This window comes from Urocitellus parryii, chromosome 5 (genome assembly GCF_045843805.1).
Source record: "Urocitellus parryii isolate mUroPar1 chromosome 5, mUroPar1.hap1, whole genome shotgun sequence".
Lineage (NCBI taxonomy): Eukaryota > Metazoa > Chordata > Mammalia > Rodentia > Sciuridae > Urocitellus > Urocitellus parryii.
The window spans coordinates 205,718,486-205,737,356 of NC_135535.1; the positions used below are offsets into that span (position 1 = coordinate 205,718,486).

At 51.2% G+C, this 18,871-nt stretch overlaps 1 protein-coding gene across 1 annotated transcript in view; it reads right to left on the bottom strand.

Annotated features, from left to right (window-relative positions):
- Adam12 (ADAM metallopeptidase domain 12) overlaps positions 1-18,871 on the bottom strand; it is a 217,106-nt gene that overhangs the window by 85,238 nt on the left and 112,997 nt on the right. The window contains exons 4-5 of the mRNA XM_077799132.1: positions 16,928-17,004; positions 4,584-4,767 (exon numbers count right to left, since the gene is read on the bottom strand). Coding sequence (XP_077655258.1) covers positions 4,584-4,767; positions 16,928-17,004 — 261 coding nt within the window. The remainder of the gene's footprint in view (positions 1-4,583; positions 4,768-16,927; positions 17,005-18,871) is intronic.

Below are 18,871 nucleotides of genomic sequence, written 5' to 3' on the forward strand. Positions count from 1 at the left end.
AGTCCAGATTTTCTCACGAATTCAGAGAACTGCCAGCTCAGAGAGAAGCTTAACCACATCATGATATAAAGCCACCAGGGAACGGGCAGCCATGGAGGGTTGCTCTCACCGACAGAGAGCCTTAGATCACCTCCCCAGTTTCCACCTACCCAGGAGGTCCAGGGAAAGAAAACCACAGTTTGAACTGGTGATAGGCAGAGCAGCCCCAGGAACTGGTGGCCCGTCTCAATTTCCTTTCGGGGGGGCTGGGAACAAAAGCCTATCCCCAAAGAGTAACCTAAGTGTCTGGGGATGGCCCAACCATCTCTGCGCCAAGATGGAGACAGAGGATTCTTTGAGTCTTGATCAGGGGCACACCAGTTCCTGGGCCTTTCAAGGTCATCACAGCCAAGTTCCCAGAGACAGACTATCCCCCAAACAGGCTGCGACCAACTCTGGCCCTGAGAGCTGGACCTGATTCTAGCTAGAAAAGCAAGCTGAGATCAGGGATTCGGTAGTTGCCTGGCGATCTGTGGTTCACGTGGGGCAGAGCATTGCAGAGGGCGCATCTTCCCACAAGGCCTATGGGGAGCTGGCTGTGTGCAGGTGCTGTGCTGGGTGCTAGGGATACCGGGAAGGGCAAGGCCAAGGTGACTGCCCACACGAAGCTCACATTCCAGTGGGGTTGGGAGGAGGGGTAATAGTGGAGAATTAACACAAATAAAACTCTGTGAAGAGGGCAACCGGAGGAATACATAGGGGTCAGCCATAAGGATGGTGAGGAGCAAGGCCTGAGTTGGCCTGAAGGATGGGGAGAGGGCACGTGGGGCAGGCATTGTGGGAACAGTGTGCCAGGTAGGTGGAACAGCAACAGCAGGAGGACAGAGGTGGGGAAGAGCCTGGGGACCTGTAGCCACAGGCAGGGTGGGCGAGGTGAGGGCTGAAGTCAGCCCAGGGCACGGCCGTGTGAGGGAGCTGATGAGGATCTAATAACTGAAAAGCAGTGGAGCACTCGAGTGTCTCTCTGGCTGCTGGGAGGATCACCTGTGAGTGCACCTGTGCAGCCACCCAGGTGGGCACTGGTGGAGGTGAGAGGGGGCCAAACACAATTAGGCAACAGAATACCGTGGCAATGGCCCAGGCCCAGGGGCTCCAGCTCTGGCGAGATGGGCAAGTCAGCTGAACCGGAAGCTTGGCTTAGCTTCCTGAGCCAGGGGCCACCAGCAGCAGCTCAGCCCCAGGCCAGGCTCCAGGGTGGCTTTGTGCATATTCACCGTGAGGCCCTGGTCTCGGCTCTGAAAGGCCACCTCCACCCCTTGACAATGACGTGAGTGGGGACCGTGCACACCAACCACATCCATGCAGGATGCAGCCCGAGGCCTGGCTGGTGTGCGAGCTGGCAGGAGACAGGTCACCAGGAGCGGCTGGACCTGACCAACTCCAGGCTGACAGGGACAAAAGCGAGTTGTAAAGTTGAGTCCCCAAACCCCAGAGGCACGAGGGAGAGGTGTTATTCATTCAGAGTTTGAGTGAATTTGAGACTCACAGGGACCCACACCTGGACATGGGGAGCCTCTGCCGCCCCCTCCCACGTGAAGAGCAGCCACGGCCGTGGGCTACGTGCCCAGGCTCCCTCGGGGTGTGGAGCGAGGGTGGTCAGGAGGGAAAGGGAACTTTCAAACAGCCCTGGTGCTTCCCGAGGCCCAGCCACGTCAGGAGCTGCGTTGGGAGGTGTTTGCATTACAGCCAACACCGCCACAGCCCCGGGGCTCCTGGGAACTCCTGGTGGGCGGCTGGAAACAGACGTGGTGCCCAGTCCACCTGAGGATGCACCGCAGCCCCTCCCAGCCCTGCTCTCCTACGTGCTCAGGGGCCCAAGCCAAGGCTTCGTCCCAGAGAAGGCAGCCACTTCGACATTTGACTCCGACCAATGGTGGGGAGTGATGGTAGAGACAATTCCCAAGGAAAGGATGGTTCAAAGATAATTTCCCTTTGGATCTATTATGGGATTTTCTCCAATAGCAGGTTTATCCTTTGCCTCCTTCAGGGCTTCATGAAGGGTGTGTTAGAAGTTTCCATTCTTGAGTGCAGAGCCGTGGAGAGGGAGGGCGGGGCAGGGGGACGGAGCGGTCAGGGAGCTCTGGGCAGGAGGAGAGCGGACAGTGCCACTCCTGTCTCTCTGTGCCCCTCCAGAAGCCGCGTGGACTCTCATTGGAGTCTAATGTAGAGCCTTGTAAAAATGACAAACAGTAGCTCACATCTGTATCGTGGCTGGTGTGACTCCGAGTGTGGATTGATTTCTGATGCTTGGGGAACAAAAACCCCAACATCTGCAGAAAATTCACATCCGTAACTGCGACAGTTAGCACTGAGTGGGGCAGGAAACCTGCCACCCACAACGCTGTGCTGCCTAACGGAGATTGGTTAGTGGCAGTTATATAGTGGCAGTTATTATTTTTTTTTTTGGTGTAAAATAAAGGCAACGATAAGTTAGGCATCTAACATATTGGTGAGTGGCATCTAACTGTAAAATGTGCCTGTCATATTTATCAGGTATTATCCAAAACTAACTCTGGGTGATTCTAATTTCCAAGTATTCCACTTATTTGAAAATGATTTTTTTTTTTTTTACCATTTTCATTATATAAACACAGTTGAGGTCAAGGACACTTCTCTTGCATAAAAACAATTACAACTATTTCTAGAGCAATACGGAGAACCAAGCTGAACAGCACCGATGGCGCTCCCTTTTCAATTTAAAGGTTCATTTACACTCCAATATGCATTATTAACAAAACAGCATCGTTATCAACTTCTTCCCATTTTGCTAACAGTCAAAGTGACTGGACATTGTAGTGCCAATCATAGTCCTGGAGAACTGTGCTTTAAGAATTGAAATACAGTGGGAAAGTACAGATCAGGTCTGTTCTAAATGAAATGGCCCACATATTCAAGTGCCATTTAAACTGTTGAGTAATAAATCACAGAATGTGGACAACAGTCATTCAACCAGGTCCTCAAAGCCAGGAGCCTGGGAAACAATATGCAGATGTCCCTCTTGTTCCTGATTTGTCAAGCTGTGGCTTAATCGCATCTCATCCAAGGTCTGCAACCAAAGGCAAGCCCGCCCCAGGGGTGAAACTCACAAGCTGAGACCGAAGAGGCCCATCCCGGTGATTCCAGCTCTTAGATCTGACCCTCAAGAGGGGCAGGGCAGAGGCACCGGGTGGACCTTCCTTAGGGGCTGCTGCTGTTTCCAGACCCGCTTCCTGGTTTTCAGACACAGCCTCCCCCACCACCCAGCCAGTGAGCCACCGCACCTGAGGGACAGCTCTCCCCTCCTGTGCTGGTGACAGAGATTTCAAGAGGGAGCTTTCAAGCACCCACCATGGAAAACCTGGGAGCCCGATAATAGAAAAGGTCAGGGTCAAACGGGCAGGAAACCTGTGCCGAGTGTCCTGGACTGGTGCAGTTAAGAGCAGGTGAGGGCCCAGACACTCCACAGGTATGAAGGGAAGGTTAGGACTGAGGGAATCATGTAGGATGTCCCTTACTGTTGGAATCTAGAAAAGGGATCGATTTAGAATGAACCAAGAATAATACTCCTGAAACATGGACTGTGAAGCAGCGGTCGACTTCAAGTTAGAGAAGATAGAACGTGTCGAGAGGGACAAGGAGCGCACCCCGATAGTCAAATGTGAGCATGACATCTCATCTTTGATGTTTTTTGACTTCCTGTCCATTGAGGAGTAGGAGATCTACACATAAAAAGACCAGGAAAGTGTGGACGATGTCCTCTCTGGTTGTGCTCACTTAAATTCAGAGCCTCCGACCTCATGAGGGAGGGACCCCCTTCCGTTCTCCCCGAGTGCTCCTGTGGCTTGAGTAGCCCCCATCCCGTGGACGGCAGGGCGGCTGCCGTCTGGGGCAGAGGTTTTACCACATCACACGGGAAGGGTCAGGGAGGGGACTCGGCTAGCAGCCCCTCTTCCCAGTGCTGTGGCAGGAGGAGGACCTTCTAAGAGCAGAGCCAGAGAAGGTGCCCAGAATATCTGGACTGCTGCACAGTCCCAGGAGGCCGGGGACAGGTGCTGGGGCATGGTCTGTGGGCCAGCAGGACGGCTTAGCAAGCAGCACAGACAAGGACCGGGACAGCTCTGCTGGGCAGGTCAGCCAGCACTGAGCATTTTCTGTGCCCTCTTGTGGGGACCTAACTGGAAAGCAGACCGAATGAAGAAACCTCACACCGCCACCCTTCCCTCATAGCAGGAGGAGAGCAGCCACAGAGTGCCGGGGCCATTTTGGTCTAGTTTGCCCTTTGGTGGCCCAACCTTGAGACATGACAAATGGCAGCATTGTCATCCTGACCCCGAGGACGCCATGTTACCAGTGTATTTTAGCATGTCTGAGACTGACATTTGCCACACAGCAATGGAGACTTTGGGCCCTGATCGTGCTCTGCAATGCCACGTCCTCCCCCTCCCGACAAATGGGGATGTCCATTCCTTGTCCTCAGCGTCCTGAGGCAAAATGTCCCCAGAGCTCCCGACACCCCTCGCTTGAGCTCTGCTTCCCAGAAGCACGAGACTGGGTTTCCCACGTACCCTCCTCCACGGCGTCTGGGTGGCGGGGTGGACCACGTCCGCAGGGTGGCCAGAGGTGTTGTGCTGGGAGCCACACCAGCCCCAGCTTCTCCTCAGGTCCTTGGCTGGGAAGAGTTTGTACCTATCGGTGGCATTTGCCATTGGCTCCAAGATGTAGGTTTTATTTTCAAACATAATAAGTCCCCTGTTGAAAAAGAAGTAAGAAAAAAAGTTGTGAAGGACAGCTCCTGGTTCATGGCCATCGCACAGCTCTCCATGGGGAGAGAGAAGAGGGAGAAACACCCGCTTGACTCAGAAGGACATTTTTGTGTCATGTGTTCACACTCATTCATTTTGCAAACCTTCTGAAAAACAAGTCTGAGGATTTTTTTCATTTGAAATATTTTATGGCAAAGAACAGATTATATTTTGCCTTTATGTGTGTGTGTGTGTGTGTGTGTGTGTGTGTGTGTGTGTGTGTATTTCAAAGATATATTTGCAAGGAAGAAGTGTCCAGAGAAACGATGCCTCCTCTGCCAATGACCATGTCCAAATTAGCAGACACGAGTCAGAGGGGAAATCTTTCCTTTCTTATTTTAAAGGACAAGCATAAATAATCTATCCTGAGCAGCCATATTTCCTATACATTGAAGAGATTCAGACGAGTACAAATTTATATATTTTTTATTTATATAATTTGTGAGAGATGTGCAAATAAAGAAACCAATATGTTACCAAAGTGTTCTAACTGCTCCTTGGAGGCCATGTCTGGCCTATCGATCCTGCGGTCAGCTCTTTATAGAACCCAGGGACACCGTGCAGAGATGCCCCAGCCCCACATCTGAGAAGGTGGCCTCTGGGGTCCAGCTCGGCCGCTTTCCAGCTGTGAGACCTACCCAGGCTCTTTCGTCTCACTGAGCCTTGATTTTTTTCACCTGGAAGAATAGCAAATAGCAGCTACCTGTCAGGTGGCTGTGCCATTGTGGGAGAAGTTTGAGCCGGCGGAGGGGCCAGTGAGTGCTTGATAAGGTCAGACCTGCGGGGGAGGGTGCTGTGCGTGGGTTATTCCAAACACTGGCAGTTTCGGAATGTGTTTGGAATGTCAATGTCTGCCCATAGCAATGCTGGCCATCTGTGACTCCCCAACACAGAGTTCAACTCTCACAAGGCAAACTTACTTCTGGGAATAACAGTAACTAAGAAAAGAGCTGTTTTGGGGGCCAACATCTAGGTTTGGGAATAAAAGTATAGATTGTTTTTTAAAATGGCCTAATTTGCCAAACCTTCTAATTTGCAGCGGCAGAGGTAGTGTTTAGCCGTGGTCCATGACACTTGTCTGCCCTCTGGGGCGCAGAGCCTTGTCCCTGGACCACACTTGCTTAAGGACATCCGCTTCCTTCAGGCTGTAGGGGACATTGGCTGGGCTGCTGCTCTCAATTCTCTCTTTTCCAATGTGGGACAGCTGAGTACTTTAATTTAAAAGGTGCCCCTTGATGCCAAAGGAAAGGTTTTCCTGGAGAGGTGGCAGTTTGGTCACAGTTAAACTGGCAGCTCTGTGAATTCCACACTTCCAGTTCCTTCCACTACTTAGCAAGGGGACCACAATCTTGGCTTCAGAAACACACAGTACTTCCATGCAAATTCACCTGAGTGTAAAGGGACATTCCCAGCACACCTGAGTGTAAAGGGACACTCCAACACTGTGACTCAACCTTTTTTGAGACATGAACCTCCACAGACTCAATGGCATAATTCACACGCATTCTGTATCAACCACGGGATTTTTCACGTCACGTTAACAGATTCGGGCCTGAGGGGATGGTCCATGCACTGCAGTTCAGGGCATTAGTTCTAGTATGTAATTTTTGCTGCATCCACCCAAGGGTGTGAGGCCACCTTTATCCTTCAGAAAGAGCTGGTGAATTGCATTCGCTGTCAGTGTCTCAGATGACTAGGCTCGTCCCGGGGGGGCACCTTGTGAGGGCTCCCCTGTCAGTCATACTTGCTCACTGGTTTGTTCAGCCCACCACTCATCCTCTGCTTCCTGATGGTGCCTGGTGGGTGGCTATTTTTCCATTCTTAAGTTTTGATAGGATGCCAGAATTTCCAATACTTAAATGGAAGGGAGTGGGCGAAATTGGCCAGCATCTATTTCTTTTCTTTTCTATTTTTTTGGTACGGGGGATTGAACTCAGGGACTCATAACCACTAATCCACATCCCCAGCCCTTTTTTGTATTTCATTTAGAGACACCAGGATCTCACTGAGTTGCTTAGGGCTTTGCTAAGTTGCTGGGGCTGGCTTTGAGTTTGCCACCCTCCTGCCTCAACCTCCGAGCCACTGGGATTAGAGGTGTACACCACCAGGCCCAGCCAGCATCTGTTTGGAACAAGGCTGGTGAACAAATGCACACTAATGGATTCATAGGATTCAATGGGTTCATTCACCAAAGCTTTTTGGTGAGGTGTCATGGGCAGTAGGAAAAAGAGGAAGACCAGGTCTGGGCTGCTTGTACCCTAACTGAGAAGCAGCACCAAGGCCAGAGGCCGTTAGAAACCTGGAAGGGCTAGGCTGTGCAATACTGTGTCTAAGCATATGAGTAATTGGGGGCTATTTCAAATCCCAGAGTCATCATGCGTGGACCCTGACCCCCAAGCTAGCATCTGCAAGTATCACCAAGTCAATCACTTGGGCCTAACTTTGGTCATCACCTCTCTAGGGCAGCTGGTGTCTCTTTCCTTGAGCTCTTCTTTATAAAAAGACATTTCTAAGTTTAGAATGGGTAATGGGTTCTTCTATTTATCAATGTTGATTTTTGGAGGCCTAAAGAAAGAGAACTTTAAAAAGCAAGCAAAGGGAAAGTGGAAATGAACCCAGTTGGAGAGGAATTATAGATATGCTACAATAGGACTCTCCTTCCCTGAGCAAAACGTGGCACCCGTGTTTTGTTTGGAGTGCATCGATCTATTTCTATTTTGCATTGATCTAAATAAGCTGAAGACTTACAGTAAAATATGTCAGCATGTTCTAATCACGAGGAGCAAATTATTGCAAAAGTTCTCTACTTAGTGGAAAATTTCTAGAAATTGTTACTTGGTCATAAAAATGTTCACATATCTCCTTTTATCTTTTAAGTCATCCAAAGGCCAGATGTTGAGAAACGCGGGTGAAGGCCTGCCCTGTGCTCCACACCATTGGCAGCCTGGAATACAGCATAATTAAATAAGTGCTTTGGACTATCTGGGGTATAATTAATCACTTCACTGTAACGATTGTTGGAAACAACAGTGGATACAAAACTGAAGCACTCAGGGGTTCTGAGATGCAAAATTCTGATGTTCTCACAGTCTTCTCTGGCCCCAAGTTAGATAAGGCGATGTAATTTGTTTTAAGTTGAATGTCATAGACATTTAGTTTTAAACTTGGAAGAATCTCAGAATATGGATTTAATTCCAGCAAGCCGTCTTTGAACTTTCAAGGGGAAAGGGCTTCTTTTCCCTGGATGGATATAGGGGGGGAAAGATCGGAAGGGAGGCTCCCGTGTTTGGGAAGGATGGAGAGTGTTTGGGCAACTGCTTTAAAGAGACAGCAGAAAGGCATGCCGACTAGGAACAGAGGAACGTGGCTGAGGTCACGTCTGGGGACACTGGGGGTGAGGAGGGCTACCCTGTACGGTGCCCTCCTGGAGTCTGGGTGCCGGCTGGTCTCCTGCCACCTGATCCTCATACAGCAGTGCCTGGGCCATCGTCCCCTGGCCAAGGTGCCTGGTGCAAAAGGTGAGCTGGATCTGAGCCAGGCCTGTGTGTCTGAGGCTTGAGCTTCTCAACCCTCACTCTCCTCCCTCCCCAGCACTGTTTAGAGAGGGACAAGGTGCCCAGAGCAGGGACAAGAGCCACGGCACAGAAATAGAAGACAGGGCCCAGAGAAATGAGCTTCTCCTGTGAGAATCCACAGCCTTCCTTCAAAATTTAAAATCCTGTTGTTTTCTCCTTGAATGGCAAAGAAGCAGAATTTATTAAAACTTTAGTTGGCTTTGTCAGTTTTCCAAGTGAAAACTTGGGAGACTACATTCCCTAAAGATAAGTTTTGGTCCTCTGAAACTCAGTTTTAATCCCAGAAGCAATGGTGCATTGGGCAATCACACAGCTTAATGCTTTTGTTCTAATTATGGTTTTCTTACTCCTTCCCAGGTGAAAGGGGCGCGTGGATTCTGACTACCTGCAATAAGACAGAGATTAGAGAATGCAAATTATCCTGGTTAGTTCAGTGTTTAACCACTAATTGAATTTCCTGGAAGAAGACTTTTGGTCTCAATATCACACTGGCAATCATAAGTGAGAAATGCAGTTGGCATGAAATGAAATTTCATTTTAGTCCTTCTTTTGGAGGAGCTCGTGGGTGAAAGTAATATCCTATTCTACCTCAGATGTGTTTGGTAAGTAGTACATCAGTGAGCACGTCCACATGTGAGGCTCTTTCTCAATGTCACGTCTGTGTGAACTACCCACGTGCAAGCAGAACAAATGCTCATCACCCCAGCAAATGCACGTGTATGTGAGGCTCAAAGTCCCCTTGCCTGTGGCTCCTGTTTCAAGTGTAACTCACAAACAGGGCGGCCATGTGAGAAAAAAGTGGAAGTCTGAACACTCAGAGACGATTTTAAGAATAGCGTCTATGGGTTGAACACCCTCATCCAGGATTCAGAATTCTAAATGCATGCAATCTGAAGCACTTCTGGTCCCAGGGATCTTGGATAAGGGATACTCAACCTGTCCTGGCACATCCTCAGTAACAATAGGAACTATGAAGAGACTGTCCCGAGAGAGAGCCCCTTTTTTAAAAATAACAGCTTAGCTGAGTGTTAACTTGTATACCTTTGGTTTACCCTTTAAAGTGTGTGATTTAGTGGCTTTTGGAATACTGAGTGGTGCAAACATTGCCCCCAATTTCAGAACACTTTAATCAACCCCAGAGAAATTTTGTTGTTAAATATTAAATGTTTGTTATTAGCAGCCCCTGCCCACCCACCCCACCCCATGAGCCAGACTCTTGAATGTATTATTTTTCTCTAATTCTTGCAGAAATCCTATAAAGCCTTGAGCCCATTTTGCTAATGAGAAAACAATGAAGAGAGCCCAAGGTCACTGCAGCCAAGGTCACCACCCCACCACAAAAGTTATACTTCAGTGCTAATCCCTGGTACCTATGTGAATGGAACCTCACGTGGACACAGGTTCTTTGGAGTTGAAATTAAATTCAGTTTCTTAAAACAAGACCATTCTGGATGAGGGTGAGCCCCCAAACCAATGACATGTGACATGTTCAAATCAAGGAACACAGGTATTGGCAGAAGCCACCAGCAGCTGGGAGAGAGGCACAGGAGGGACTCTCACCTGGAGCCTCCATGGACACCTGGACCTTGGACTGCTGGCATCCAGAATGGAGAGAGAGAAGTTTTGCGGGCCAGCTACTCAGTGTATGGTAGTCGGTGATGCTGGCCCTATGACATTAACTGAGCCACCCATGGTCAGTGGCAGAGCTGAGGTTCCCCAGAGGACCTGCCTCCTGAGCCTGCTCACTGCCCTTAGCCACACTAGCTGTCGGCCTTCTGCTGGGCCATGCAGCACTTGGGAGGGCACCACTGACTTGAATACCAACTGCAGAGCTGTTCAGTGCTGCCCACAGCTGGGTGGCAGGGAACAGGGGTCTTGAATGGCAGAAAGGACCGAGGTGGGGAGCATGGTGTCTAGGTGAGTGGCCATGAGTAAGAATACAGGAATAAGGAAGGTGGGGGTATGCCCAGAGAGGGAGACTAGTCAAAGTGGGGAACACCTGCAGATGGACAGTGGGAGCCACAAAGGAGAGTGGGGCTGCTGGACCACGGAGGCCAGGCTCTCTGGGCTGCGTTCACCAGCACTAGGCCTCCCTTGGCCACCAGGCCTCAGACGGCTCATCATTGCACATGCCCTTCATGCAGACTGAGATCCCGCCTGTCACTCACACTCCACATTCCCAGCTTCTAGGACTCTGCTCCTGTTGCACCCCTTCCCTAAATCTTCCTCCACACCTGTCCCAGGAGCCTGTAAGTCCACCTGCCCCTTGGATTGTGACTGTTGATGGCCACACCACTGGCCTCACTGGATGCAAGCTACTTCAGGGCCAGATGTCCCCACCCCAAGGCCTCAGACCATTCCCGGGGTAGGCGTCTGCTGGAACAACCTTCCAGAGGTGAGGGAGCAGAGTCGGGAAGGCAAAGGTTAAGGTCAAACTGGTTTTACTTCCTTCCACTCTGTGCAAATTTCTTCCTTGATATGATCTACTGCATGTTAGAGAGGACTGGCTGGGATGAGGGTTCCTGGCACTTGGTTGTGTGGGTGGAGCACATTATCCCACTGACACTCCCGAGGGTCAGTACACGGCAGAGCAGGCCCTGCTTCCTGCCTTCTCAGAACTTGCAGCCGGCAGACAGGAAGGTGGCGGCAAGGCCACCGCCATGAGCCTGACTTTCTAGGGCTGTAGACCTCTCGGCAACAGGCCACGTAGGCTGCACTATGAATCTCGGAAAGCCGAGAACTTCAGACTCGAGCTGCGAGGGGCTGGAGGGGACAGTGGTCACACGGCACCCTGGGCGGTGGCCTGGCCCCGCAGAAAGGCTATGCTCATTCCCAGCCCTCTTCCCCTCCCTCTTGTTTTCCTCCTAAGAGTCTTTTCTCCCTTTAGTTTCTCAGCTGAGACTTCTGTTTGGATTTCTTAAATGTGCCAATTTGTTAATTATACACAATAATGCTGTGTCCATGCTGTACTTATGTTACAATGACTGTGTTTGTCCTGATTGTTAAGTTGCCAATTATTATTTTCATGATAGCAGTAGTTTCATTGTAGCAGTTTCAAGGAACCCCAGATTCCATGGGCCGTAACACTGATCAATTCTACACCTTGAAAAATAGGTTGATAGTGTGGGGCAAGGAAATTTCCTGCCTGGTGTGTCATATTGTTGTTTACTGTATAAAAGTTGGTGTAGTACACATTGTATGACACAGTTAAAATGGATGCAAAACTTTCAGGAGCACAATAATGTGTGTTCAGGTACAAAGAGACCCCCATCTGGACATGTTTATTTAATTGACTTTCTAAAAGCATTTTGTGCTGTTTTTACTATCTAAGACCCCAGGTTGTCCCAGCGTACAGCCAGGGGCCTCGAGGAGAGTGTCAGAAATATTCTCCGGCCTGAAGCCTATCACTACAGAGTAGGTGGAGGCAGATCAAGGAATCGCAACCAGCTGGCGTGGGGAGAGGGCCAGGGCACAGAGGACAGGTTGTGTACAGGTATTCACGAAGCGCCAACTGTGAATAAAGTCCGTTCACGGTAATTCAAGGTCGTACCGCGCAGTGGGGAGGCGGGGGAGGTCGGGGAAGCTTCATGGAGAAGGGGTCGTTTGATCTGGGCCTTGATGGAAGACAGGACCCTCCAAAGCCAAATGGGAGTTGGGGAGAGAGGCTGTCCCAGAGCAGAAGGGTGGGGTCAGAGTCAGCAGGACACATGTGCAGGGCATGCTCTGCACACAGCTGGCAGGAGCAGGTGGCTTGCTCGGGCAGGGGGTGGTGGGATTGAAAAGCCATGCTGCATCCCAATTGTGCAACGGGAACAAATATGGACCAGGAGTCGGCAGACATGGGGTAAGGCTGGGCTTTGCCTAGGATCCCTGCGGGCTGTGAGGAAGACGTGTGCCCAGTCTGCTTCTCCCTGTAAACCAAGGAGCCTCGCACCTGCTCATGGCTTCCGTAGCAGGCCACAGTGACCTCTTCCTCCCCCTTGAGGTGGCAGTGGGAGAGCGGGGGGGGGGGGAGAGAACTGGTGGACACCTGCTGCATCTAGGGATGGGACTCCAGGTGATTTCAAGCTGTGTGACAAGCATGTTGGGGTGTTTGAAGGGTCACAAGAAGGAGCACCAGGCTTACCAGCTCCAGGCTGCAGCAGATACCAGGCCCTGAGGGTGCTGAGCCCCTGGCAGCTCTGTACAACAGCAGCCTTGATGCCTGCCCCTGCCCTCCTGGGAGCAGAGACCGGAACGGGGATGAAAAGTAGAGTCTGACATATGCCAGACATCATCACCCAGGTAGTAAGTGCAGGCGTGAGATGCACATGAATGTGCATGTGTGGGGGAATGCGTCTGTGTGTCTGTGTACATGCACACCTGGTGTTCAGGAGTCAGTGACCCTATATCCATAATGCCTGGGCAACGCGCTCTGATGCTCCGGGAGGATCAGCTGGGGCTGGACGTCTGTCCCAGGTCCTCCAATCTGGGAGCTGGATTCTCTCCCCATCACCGTGACAGGTGGCTCACGTGCAATGGGTGTGGTGGAGCATCCTGTGCATCAAATGCCCGGGCGCTTACTCGCTAGGTATGGGGGACAGGAGTAGCGGGAGCCCCTGAGAGGCCAGGCGGGAAAGGGAGAGGAGAACCAAGAATGCGGCACCAAAACCATAATGCCCTGGTGGAGCATCGTGGGGAGACTCGGGACACAGGGCCAAGTCACTCACAGCGGAGCTTCGCTTGGGGTCATTTCAAAGTAAGAGTGAGCCCATGGCTGGCCTTGTTTCTGTGACTTCCTTCCGTGTCCCATTTCTCCCCTCCTCTAAAAGGGTCCTCTTCAACCCCTCTTTCCACTGGGCTGTTCATGTCTCCCCTGGCCCCACCTTTTATCTTTTTCCCTGTAAGCCTCAAGTGATGAAGGGTGACCTGCTGGTCTCTTCCCCTGGGTCCATTCCAGGACAGTTCGCCTCGCCCTCCCATCACCCAGCACCCGGCTAGCAGTGTGGGCGGCTCCCTCCCTGCTTTGACTCGGGAGCACCTGGACCCTGTGGGGTTCCTGCTACTGCGTCCCCTGGGGCCCCCGCTTCACTCCACCTCCCTGGGCCTCGGCGGGCTTTCAGAGCTCACCATATTTGACATCATTTTTATTCCTATGTTCTTTCCTAATGTCTACCAGCCTGGTGCCACTGTAGATAAAGACATTCTCCCTTCCCTCCCAGCCCCAATTGATTCCTCCGTCAGGGAGCTGTTGATGGAATACAGCTTCCCCAGGTCTGATTTTCAACTAGCCAGACTGTAAAGCTTCACTGTGCGGCTGCAGAATTTCTCTGTTGATGTATGGTCTGCAGCTTCTGTAACAGCGGCACAAAGATCTGGGTACTGGAATCCTCAGGGGCACAAGCGAGGTGCTCCTTAGGCCCACAGGGTGCTCCCCAACCCTGTCACAGTCTCTTTTGGTGGCTGACACCAGAGAACCAGCACTTACTCTTATGAGTTCCTGAAGTTCCCATCCTGAGACTCTCACAAGGCTTTACCAAATTTGGAGACACACCAGGGAGAGAGCCTCCTCCAGGTGCTGGGGGCAGAAGTGGATGCTGACACTCAGACCCTCCAGGTTGGCCCAAAGAAGGCGACCCTACTATGTGGGAGGAACTGGGGACCCTCAGTTTTCTGTGCTTTTGTGGGGGACTGGAGAGCTTTGTCAGCAGGCCTGGGACAGAGGGACTGTGGGGCAGCCTGGGGGTGGAGCTGTAACTGAATGGCATGACAGGTGCTAAGGGCAGCTTTGTCCCATATGGACCTTACTCTGGGGCCACACAACCCAGCTGTTCATCTAACTAGCCAATGACCTGGTCCATGACGAGTTTTATGGAGTATAAGAAGGAGCTATCAGGAATCCCTTGGAAAATCCCTTTTTTTCTTTACCCAACAAGGATCTGATTTCCTGTGGAAAGCACCTGTTGAAGATCAGACCATCAGGATGCCCCACAGGTCACTGGTCCCAGGGTTGATGGCGTGCGTTGCTGGAGGGGTCCTGTTGCTCCTGAGTGTCCCTGGGTCCCATTTGTCCATCTCCTGGCAAAATCTCGCTGCTTTTCTTTGGTGCCTTTGCCCTCTCCCTGCTCCCTGTCTGTGGGGCTGGGCTGGTGCAGACTCCCTGCAACCTGGCCCCACCCCATTCCCTGTTCACTAACCCTTTCTACTGTGCTCTGAGGGCTCATCCACCCTCCAATCCTCTCCACCCAAACTTCCTTGTCCCCTCCTTCCCCAGCCCAAACCTGGCTGGACCTCACATTCCTGCGGCCTCTCAGCACCGAACCTCGTTTCAATTTCTTCCCTCGTGGGCCGTGGCTCCTGGAGGATGGCCTGTTGTCCTCCGCTCCCCTGTCACTTCCAGACTCTCCTCCTCTGGGCCAGTACTTGTGTTGGCTGCTCACAGATTACCCATGTTTTCCTCCAACTGCCCTAGTAGCAGGACCTTGGTGCCTTTGTATATTTGCACCCATGCTGCCTTGGGGACATGTTTCTGACACTAGCAAAGCTGGAGGCGTGAAGGGCTGACACTCCAACCTGCTGCTAGCCGCTCACAGCGTCGGTGGTTGCCACCTCTGTCCAGGCCCCACCTTCACCGTGACCTCTGCAAAGGGGCCCGGCTGGGTTCTGCCCTCCCCAGCCGACTTCACTTCTAGCTCCTGGTGGAAACCTTACGTCAGGGCATGTCACCTCTGCTCCATGCTCCTGAGGTCCCCATCGTGGTCAGGGGCTGGATTCCAAAAGTAAATACTTAAAAGATGAATCTGATATCAAACACTGGGGAGGAAGTGAGGAAATGAAGCTCCCCAGCCTCTGGGCTGGAGTGGGCTGGGGGCCGAGTGTCAGAACATCCATCCGAGCAGAGAGCCCCGTGGGAGGACAGGTGTCACCCACGTTTCTTACTGGAAGGTGACAGTGGGCAGTGGGCAGACAAGAAGCTTGCTCGCTGCTGCAGGGGCCAGGGGTCAGTGGGAGCACCGGCTCCTTCAGTGGGCCAGCACCCCCTAGGAAAGGGGCTCTCCCGCCAGGGCCATCAGGGACACCCGCCATTTGCTGCCTGGGCCAGGCTCCCCTGCTGGCCCCTCTTTCCCTTCTCCTCCTCTTTCATTCAAGTCTCAAGTGCACAGGAAGAGGCCACCCCTTAGTTGTGCCCCCTCAGTACCCAGGCTTTTCCTCTGTACCTTCAAACACTAAGTGGATCCCATGCCCCCCAACCCTCTGCAGCCCGCACAGGCTGGGAGCACCGTTTCCTCACTTCCTCCCCAGTCAGCCACGACCATCATCCGTCACTCAAGAGTGCGCGTGCCTGCTACGTGTCAGGACTGACATGCAGGTTTCTGTGGGGCCCAACCCCTGCCAGCCTCATGGGGGCTTCTGTCTTTGTTGGAAGCCGTGACAACCGCCACTGCAGTCACTGCCATGCTCACATTTGCAGAAGTTCACCGACGTGTGCATGTATGTGTGTGTGGTACCGTGTGTGTGGTACCGTGTGTGACATGCTCTATGTTGTGCCACATTATATTATTTGTGGTAAATGTATGTGTGTTGTTATACACGTGTGTGCACTCCCTCATCGGTGTTGTGTTGTTATTGTGTGTGTGCACTCTCTCCTTGGTGTGTGTGAGGCCAGCTGTGTGGCTATGTCACCTATGTGCTGAGCGGTGTCCCCTGCTCTGAGCCCGCAGGGAACTCACAGACGTCGGGGTGGCTGCTCATGTGCAGGCACAGTCCTGCTTTCTGACTCTGGCTGGCCCCTTCCTGCAGCCCCTGCCTCCCCTCTTGCACAACCACACTCTGCTGCCAGTGCCCAAACCACCCTGGGATCTGAGGATACAGGCTGTTACTTCACAAACTCAATAAATAAGCCCAGTAAGAAGGCTGAGGCGGCTGGATATTTGTCAGACAAATGGTTTTCCCGGGGAGCATAAGAGCCAGCTGATGGCTCACTACTGTGATTTGCCAGGACCGGAGCTGTGAGTCATGCCCAGGGTTGGCCTTCCAGCTGCAGAAGGTAATTATTTCTTGCACTGTGCCCACAGCCCAGCAGCAGCCCCTACCCATGTGCCTGTATGCAACTCACCCAGGTCACTGTTAAATTAGTTCTTTTATTTTGTTTCCTAATGAGAAAAGGCCCTTTACAATTTTTATGAAGTCAGCAGCTTCAACATTAATACCTAATGTCCAATCTCTCACAGCGGGAATGTTGAAGCGTCAGAGCCAGGAATGGGAAAGATAACTTACCCGATGCTCTGGTGCGGAAACTCACTGGTTGAGTGGCCCTCAGCCCACCAGGCCTGAGGACAGCACTCAAAAGGAGCAAGTCACGAGAAGCTAAGACCCCAGTGCCCTGTGCTGCTATGAACAGACCAGGGCCCCTCCCTGTTGTCTGGGTGGGGGAGTGCCTGGCCTGTGAGGCCCTGTCACTCACTCTCAGTGCTTTAGAGGGAATGGCAAGAGACAGGGGTGGTCTGTGGTGGGGGTACTTAAGACGAGAGCCGCCGGGGTCATGGCACTTACCTGAGTCCAGAACAGGCACTGATGCTGGCCAAGGAATCGTCGTGTCCTTGCACATGTCCATGGTAGTAACAGTGACCCTGAAAGGGACAGGGGAGAAGGCTGGATCACTCAGAATGCTTTTTGCCCACTTTCAAGCCAATGGCCTCTAATCCTCCACTTGTTTTGAGCTGTAGAATGTCTTTGTTCTGACACAGTCAATGCTAAGCCCAATGTGACCTAGCCAGGAGCACTCGATTTACTTAGAGATTAACAATCGGGCTTTAAGATTCATCAGTTCCATTCTTGCCCCTCTGATGTCCAACAGGGAAGCCCCCCGATGCAGACTGTTTTACAGAGTCCAGAGCAGAACAAGTCACGTTGACATTGTCATCTGACCCTCATATCAATTGTCTTTTGTAATGAGATGAAGAACTGTAACAGGGTATTTCAGCACCTGTGAAGCAAAGTAGATGGAGGCCTAAATCTATGGATCGTGAAAACAAGAAAGCACAGGCGAGGAGGGGGGAGGAAAGAAAAGGAAGAGGGGCCGCACCGAATACCTGAGTGAGAGCTGAAAGTCATCAGGAAAGCAAAATAGGAAGCTCCTCTAAGACAAAAGCGCCCTGGGACGTGCCTCATGTCCGCTTGCAGAGAGCCACAGCGTGGTGCCTGCTTAGTGAAGACAGACGTCCATCCAGAATCCAGCTCACTTTCACTGCTGGACACGGGTCATGCTGTAGCGCCCATTAAGGGACCACTGAGCACATCCAGTGCTCCTCCCCAGGTTCTCCGGCAGCCGGCTACCCGCCAGGTCCCGAGGGTTTCAGTCTGTTTCCATCTCAGCAAAAGGCTCTCTCACTCTCGAGGACACAACCTAGTGGCCAGTTGTCCTGCCCAGCACAGACTACCTTGGCTTTGCTAAGAATAAAGGCCCAGTTTGAGTGATGGAAGAAACCAGATGACACCTTAAGAAGGGGCTGAAGATGATTGTCACAAAGTGGAGGACAAGATTTGGGGACCATCTGAGAGGTGATGGAAGGAGGGTGCTGTGGGGAGATTTGTTATTTTGACTTTTTCTTATGGATTCAGAAGTTCTTTATAATCCAGAATATTAATACTGTACCTGTTATTATGCGGGAAGTATCTTTTATCTTTTGTTGCTCATGACATTTTCTCGTTTTGAGAGTTACTGATTTTTGTAAATTCAAGGCTATCCATCTTTCTTTCTGAATTTTGTGTCTTGGTAAAGATGGCTTCCTGAAGGTCACAGAGACTTCCTTGTTTATTTTCTTGTTTTTATAGTCTTGATAATTAGCTCTTTAATCTTTCTGGAGTTTATTCAATACCTGGAAGTGTGAGGTTGGAATCCTACTTTCCCCTACGTAACAAGCACCAGCTGTTCCCATTGCCACTTGTCCTTCCTGATTTAGGGTGCTACCTTGGCACACGCTGAATACCCACAATAAGTCTGCGGCTCCACTTTGGGGCCCAGGAGTCTACTGAGGCAAACCCCCATTGGTTTGTTCCTGTGCCAGTACTCCAGTGTTTCAATTACGATTGTTCTATATTACACTCTGATATCAGACAGAACGAGTTCTCCTTTAAATTTAAGATGAATGCCCACCTCGGATCTCCCCGTGTCCACGTGGAACCCTCCAGCAGCCCCTCCCCTCTCCCTCCCCAGCCTGGCTCCTGTCATTTCATAGCCATAGAAGCACACAATACCTGGCCTCCTTTCTGGGTTCTTTCATTGGTAAGAACCTGAGTTTGCACAATAGAGATCTGTCCTGTTCCTGTACGGGGTGAGCCTCTCCTTCTAACTGGGTCCTTTTTATGACCTTTGGTTAAGAACATTTTTTACATGCGGCAATTAGAAAGTTTTTAAGTTTATGCATAGGTACTGTATAGCTTTGTCAATATTATTATAAGATCTTTTTTCCTATTATGCTTTATAGATGGTTTTTA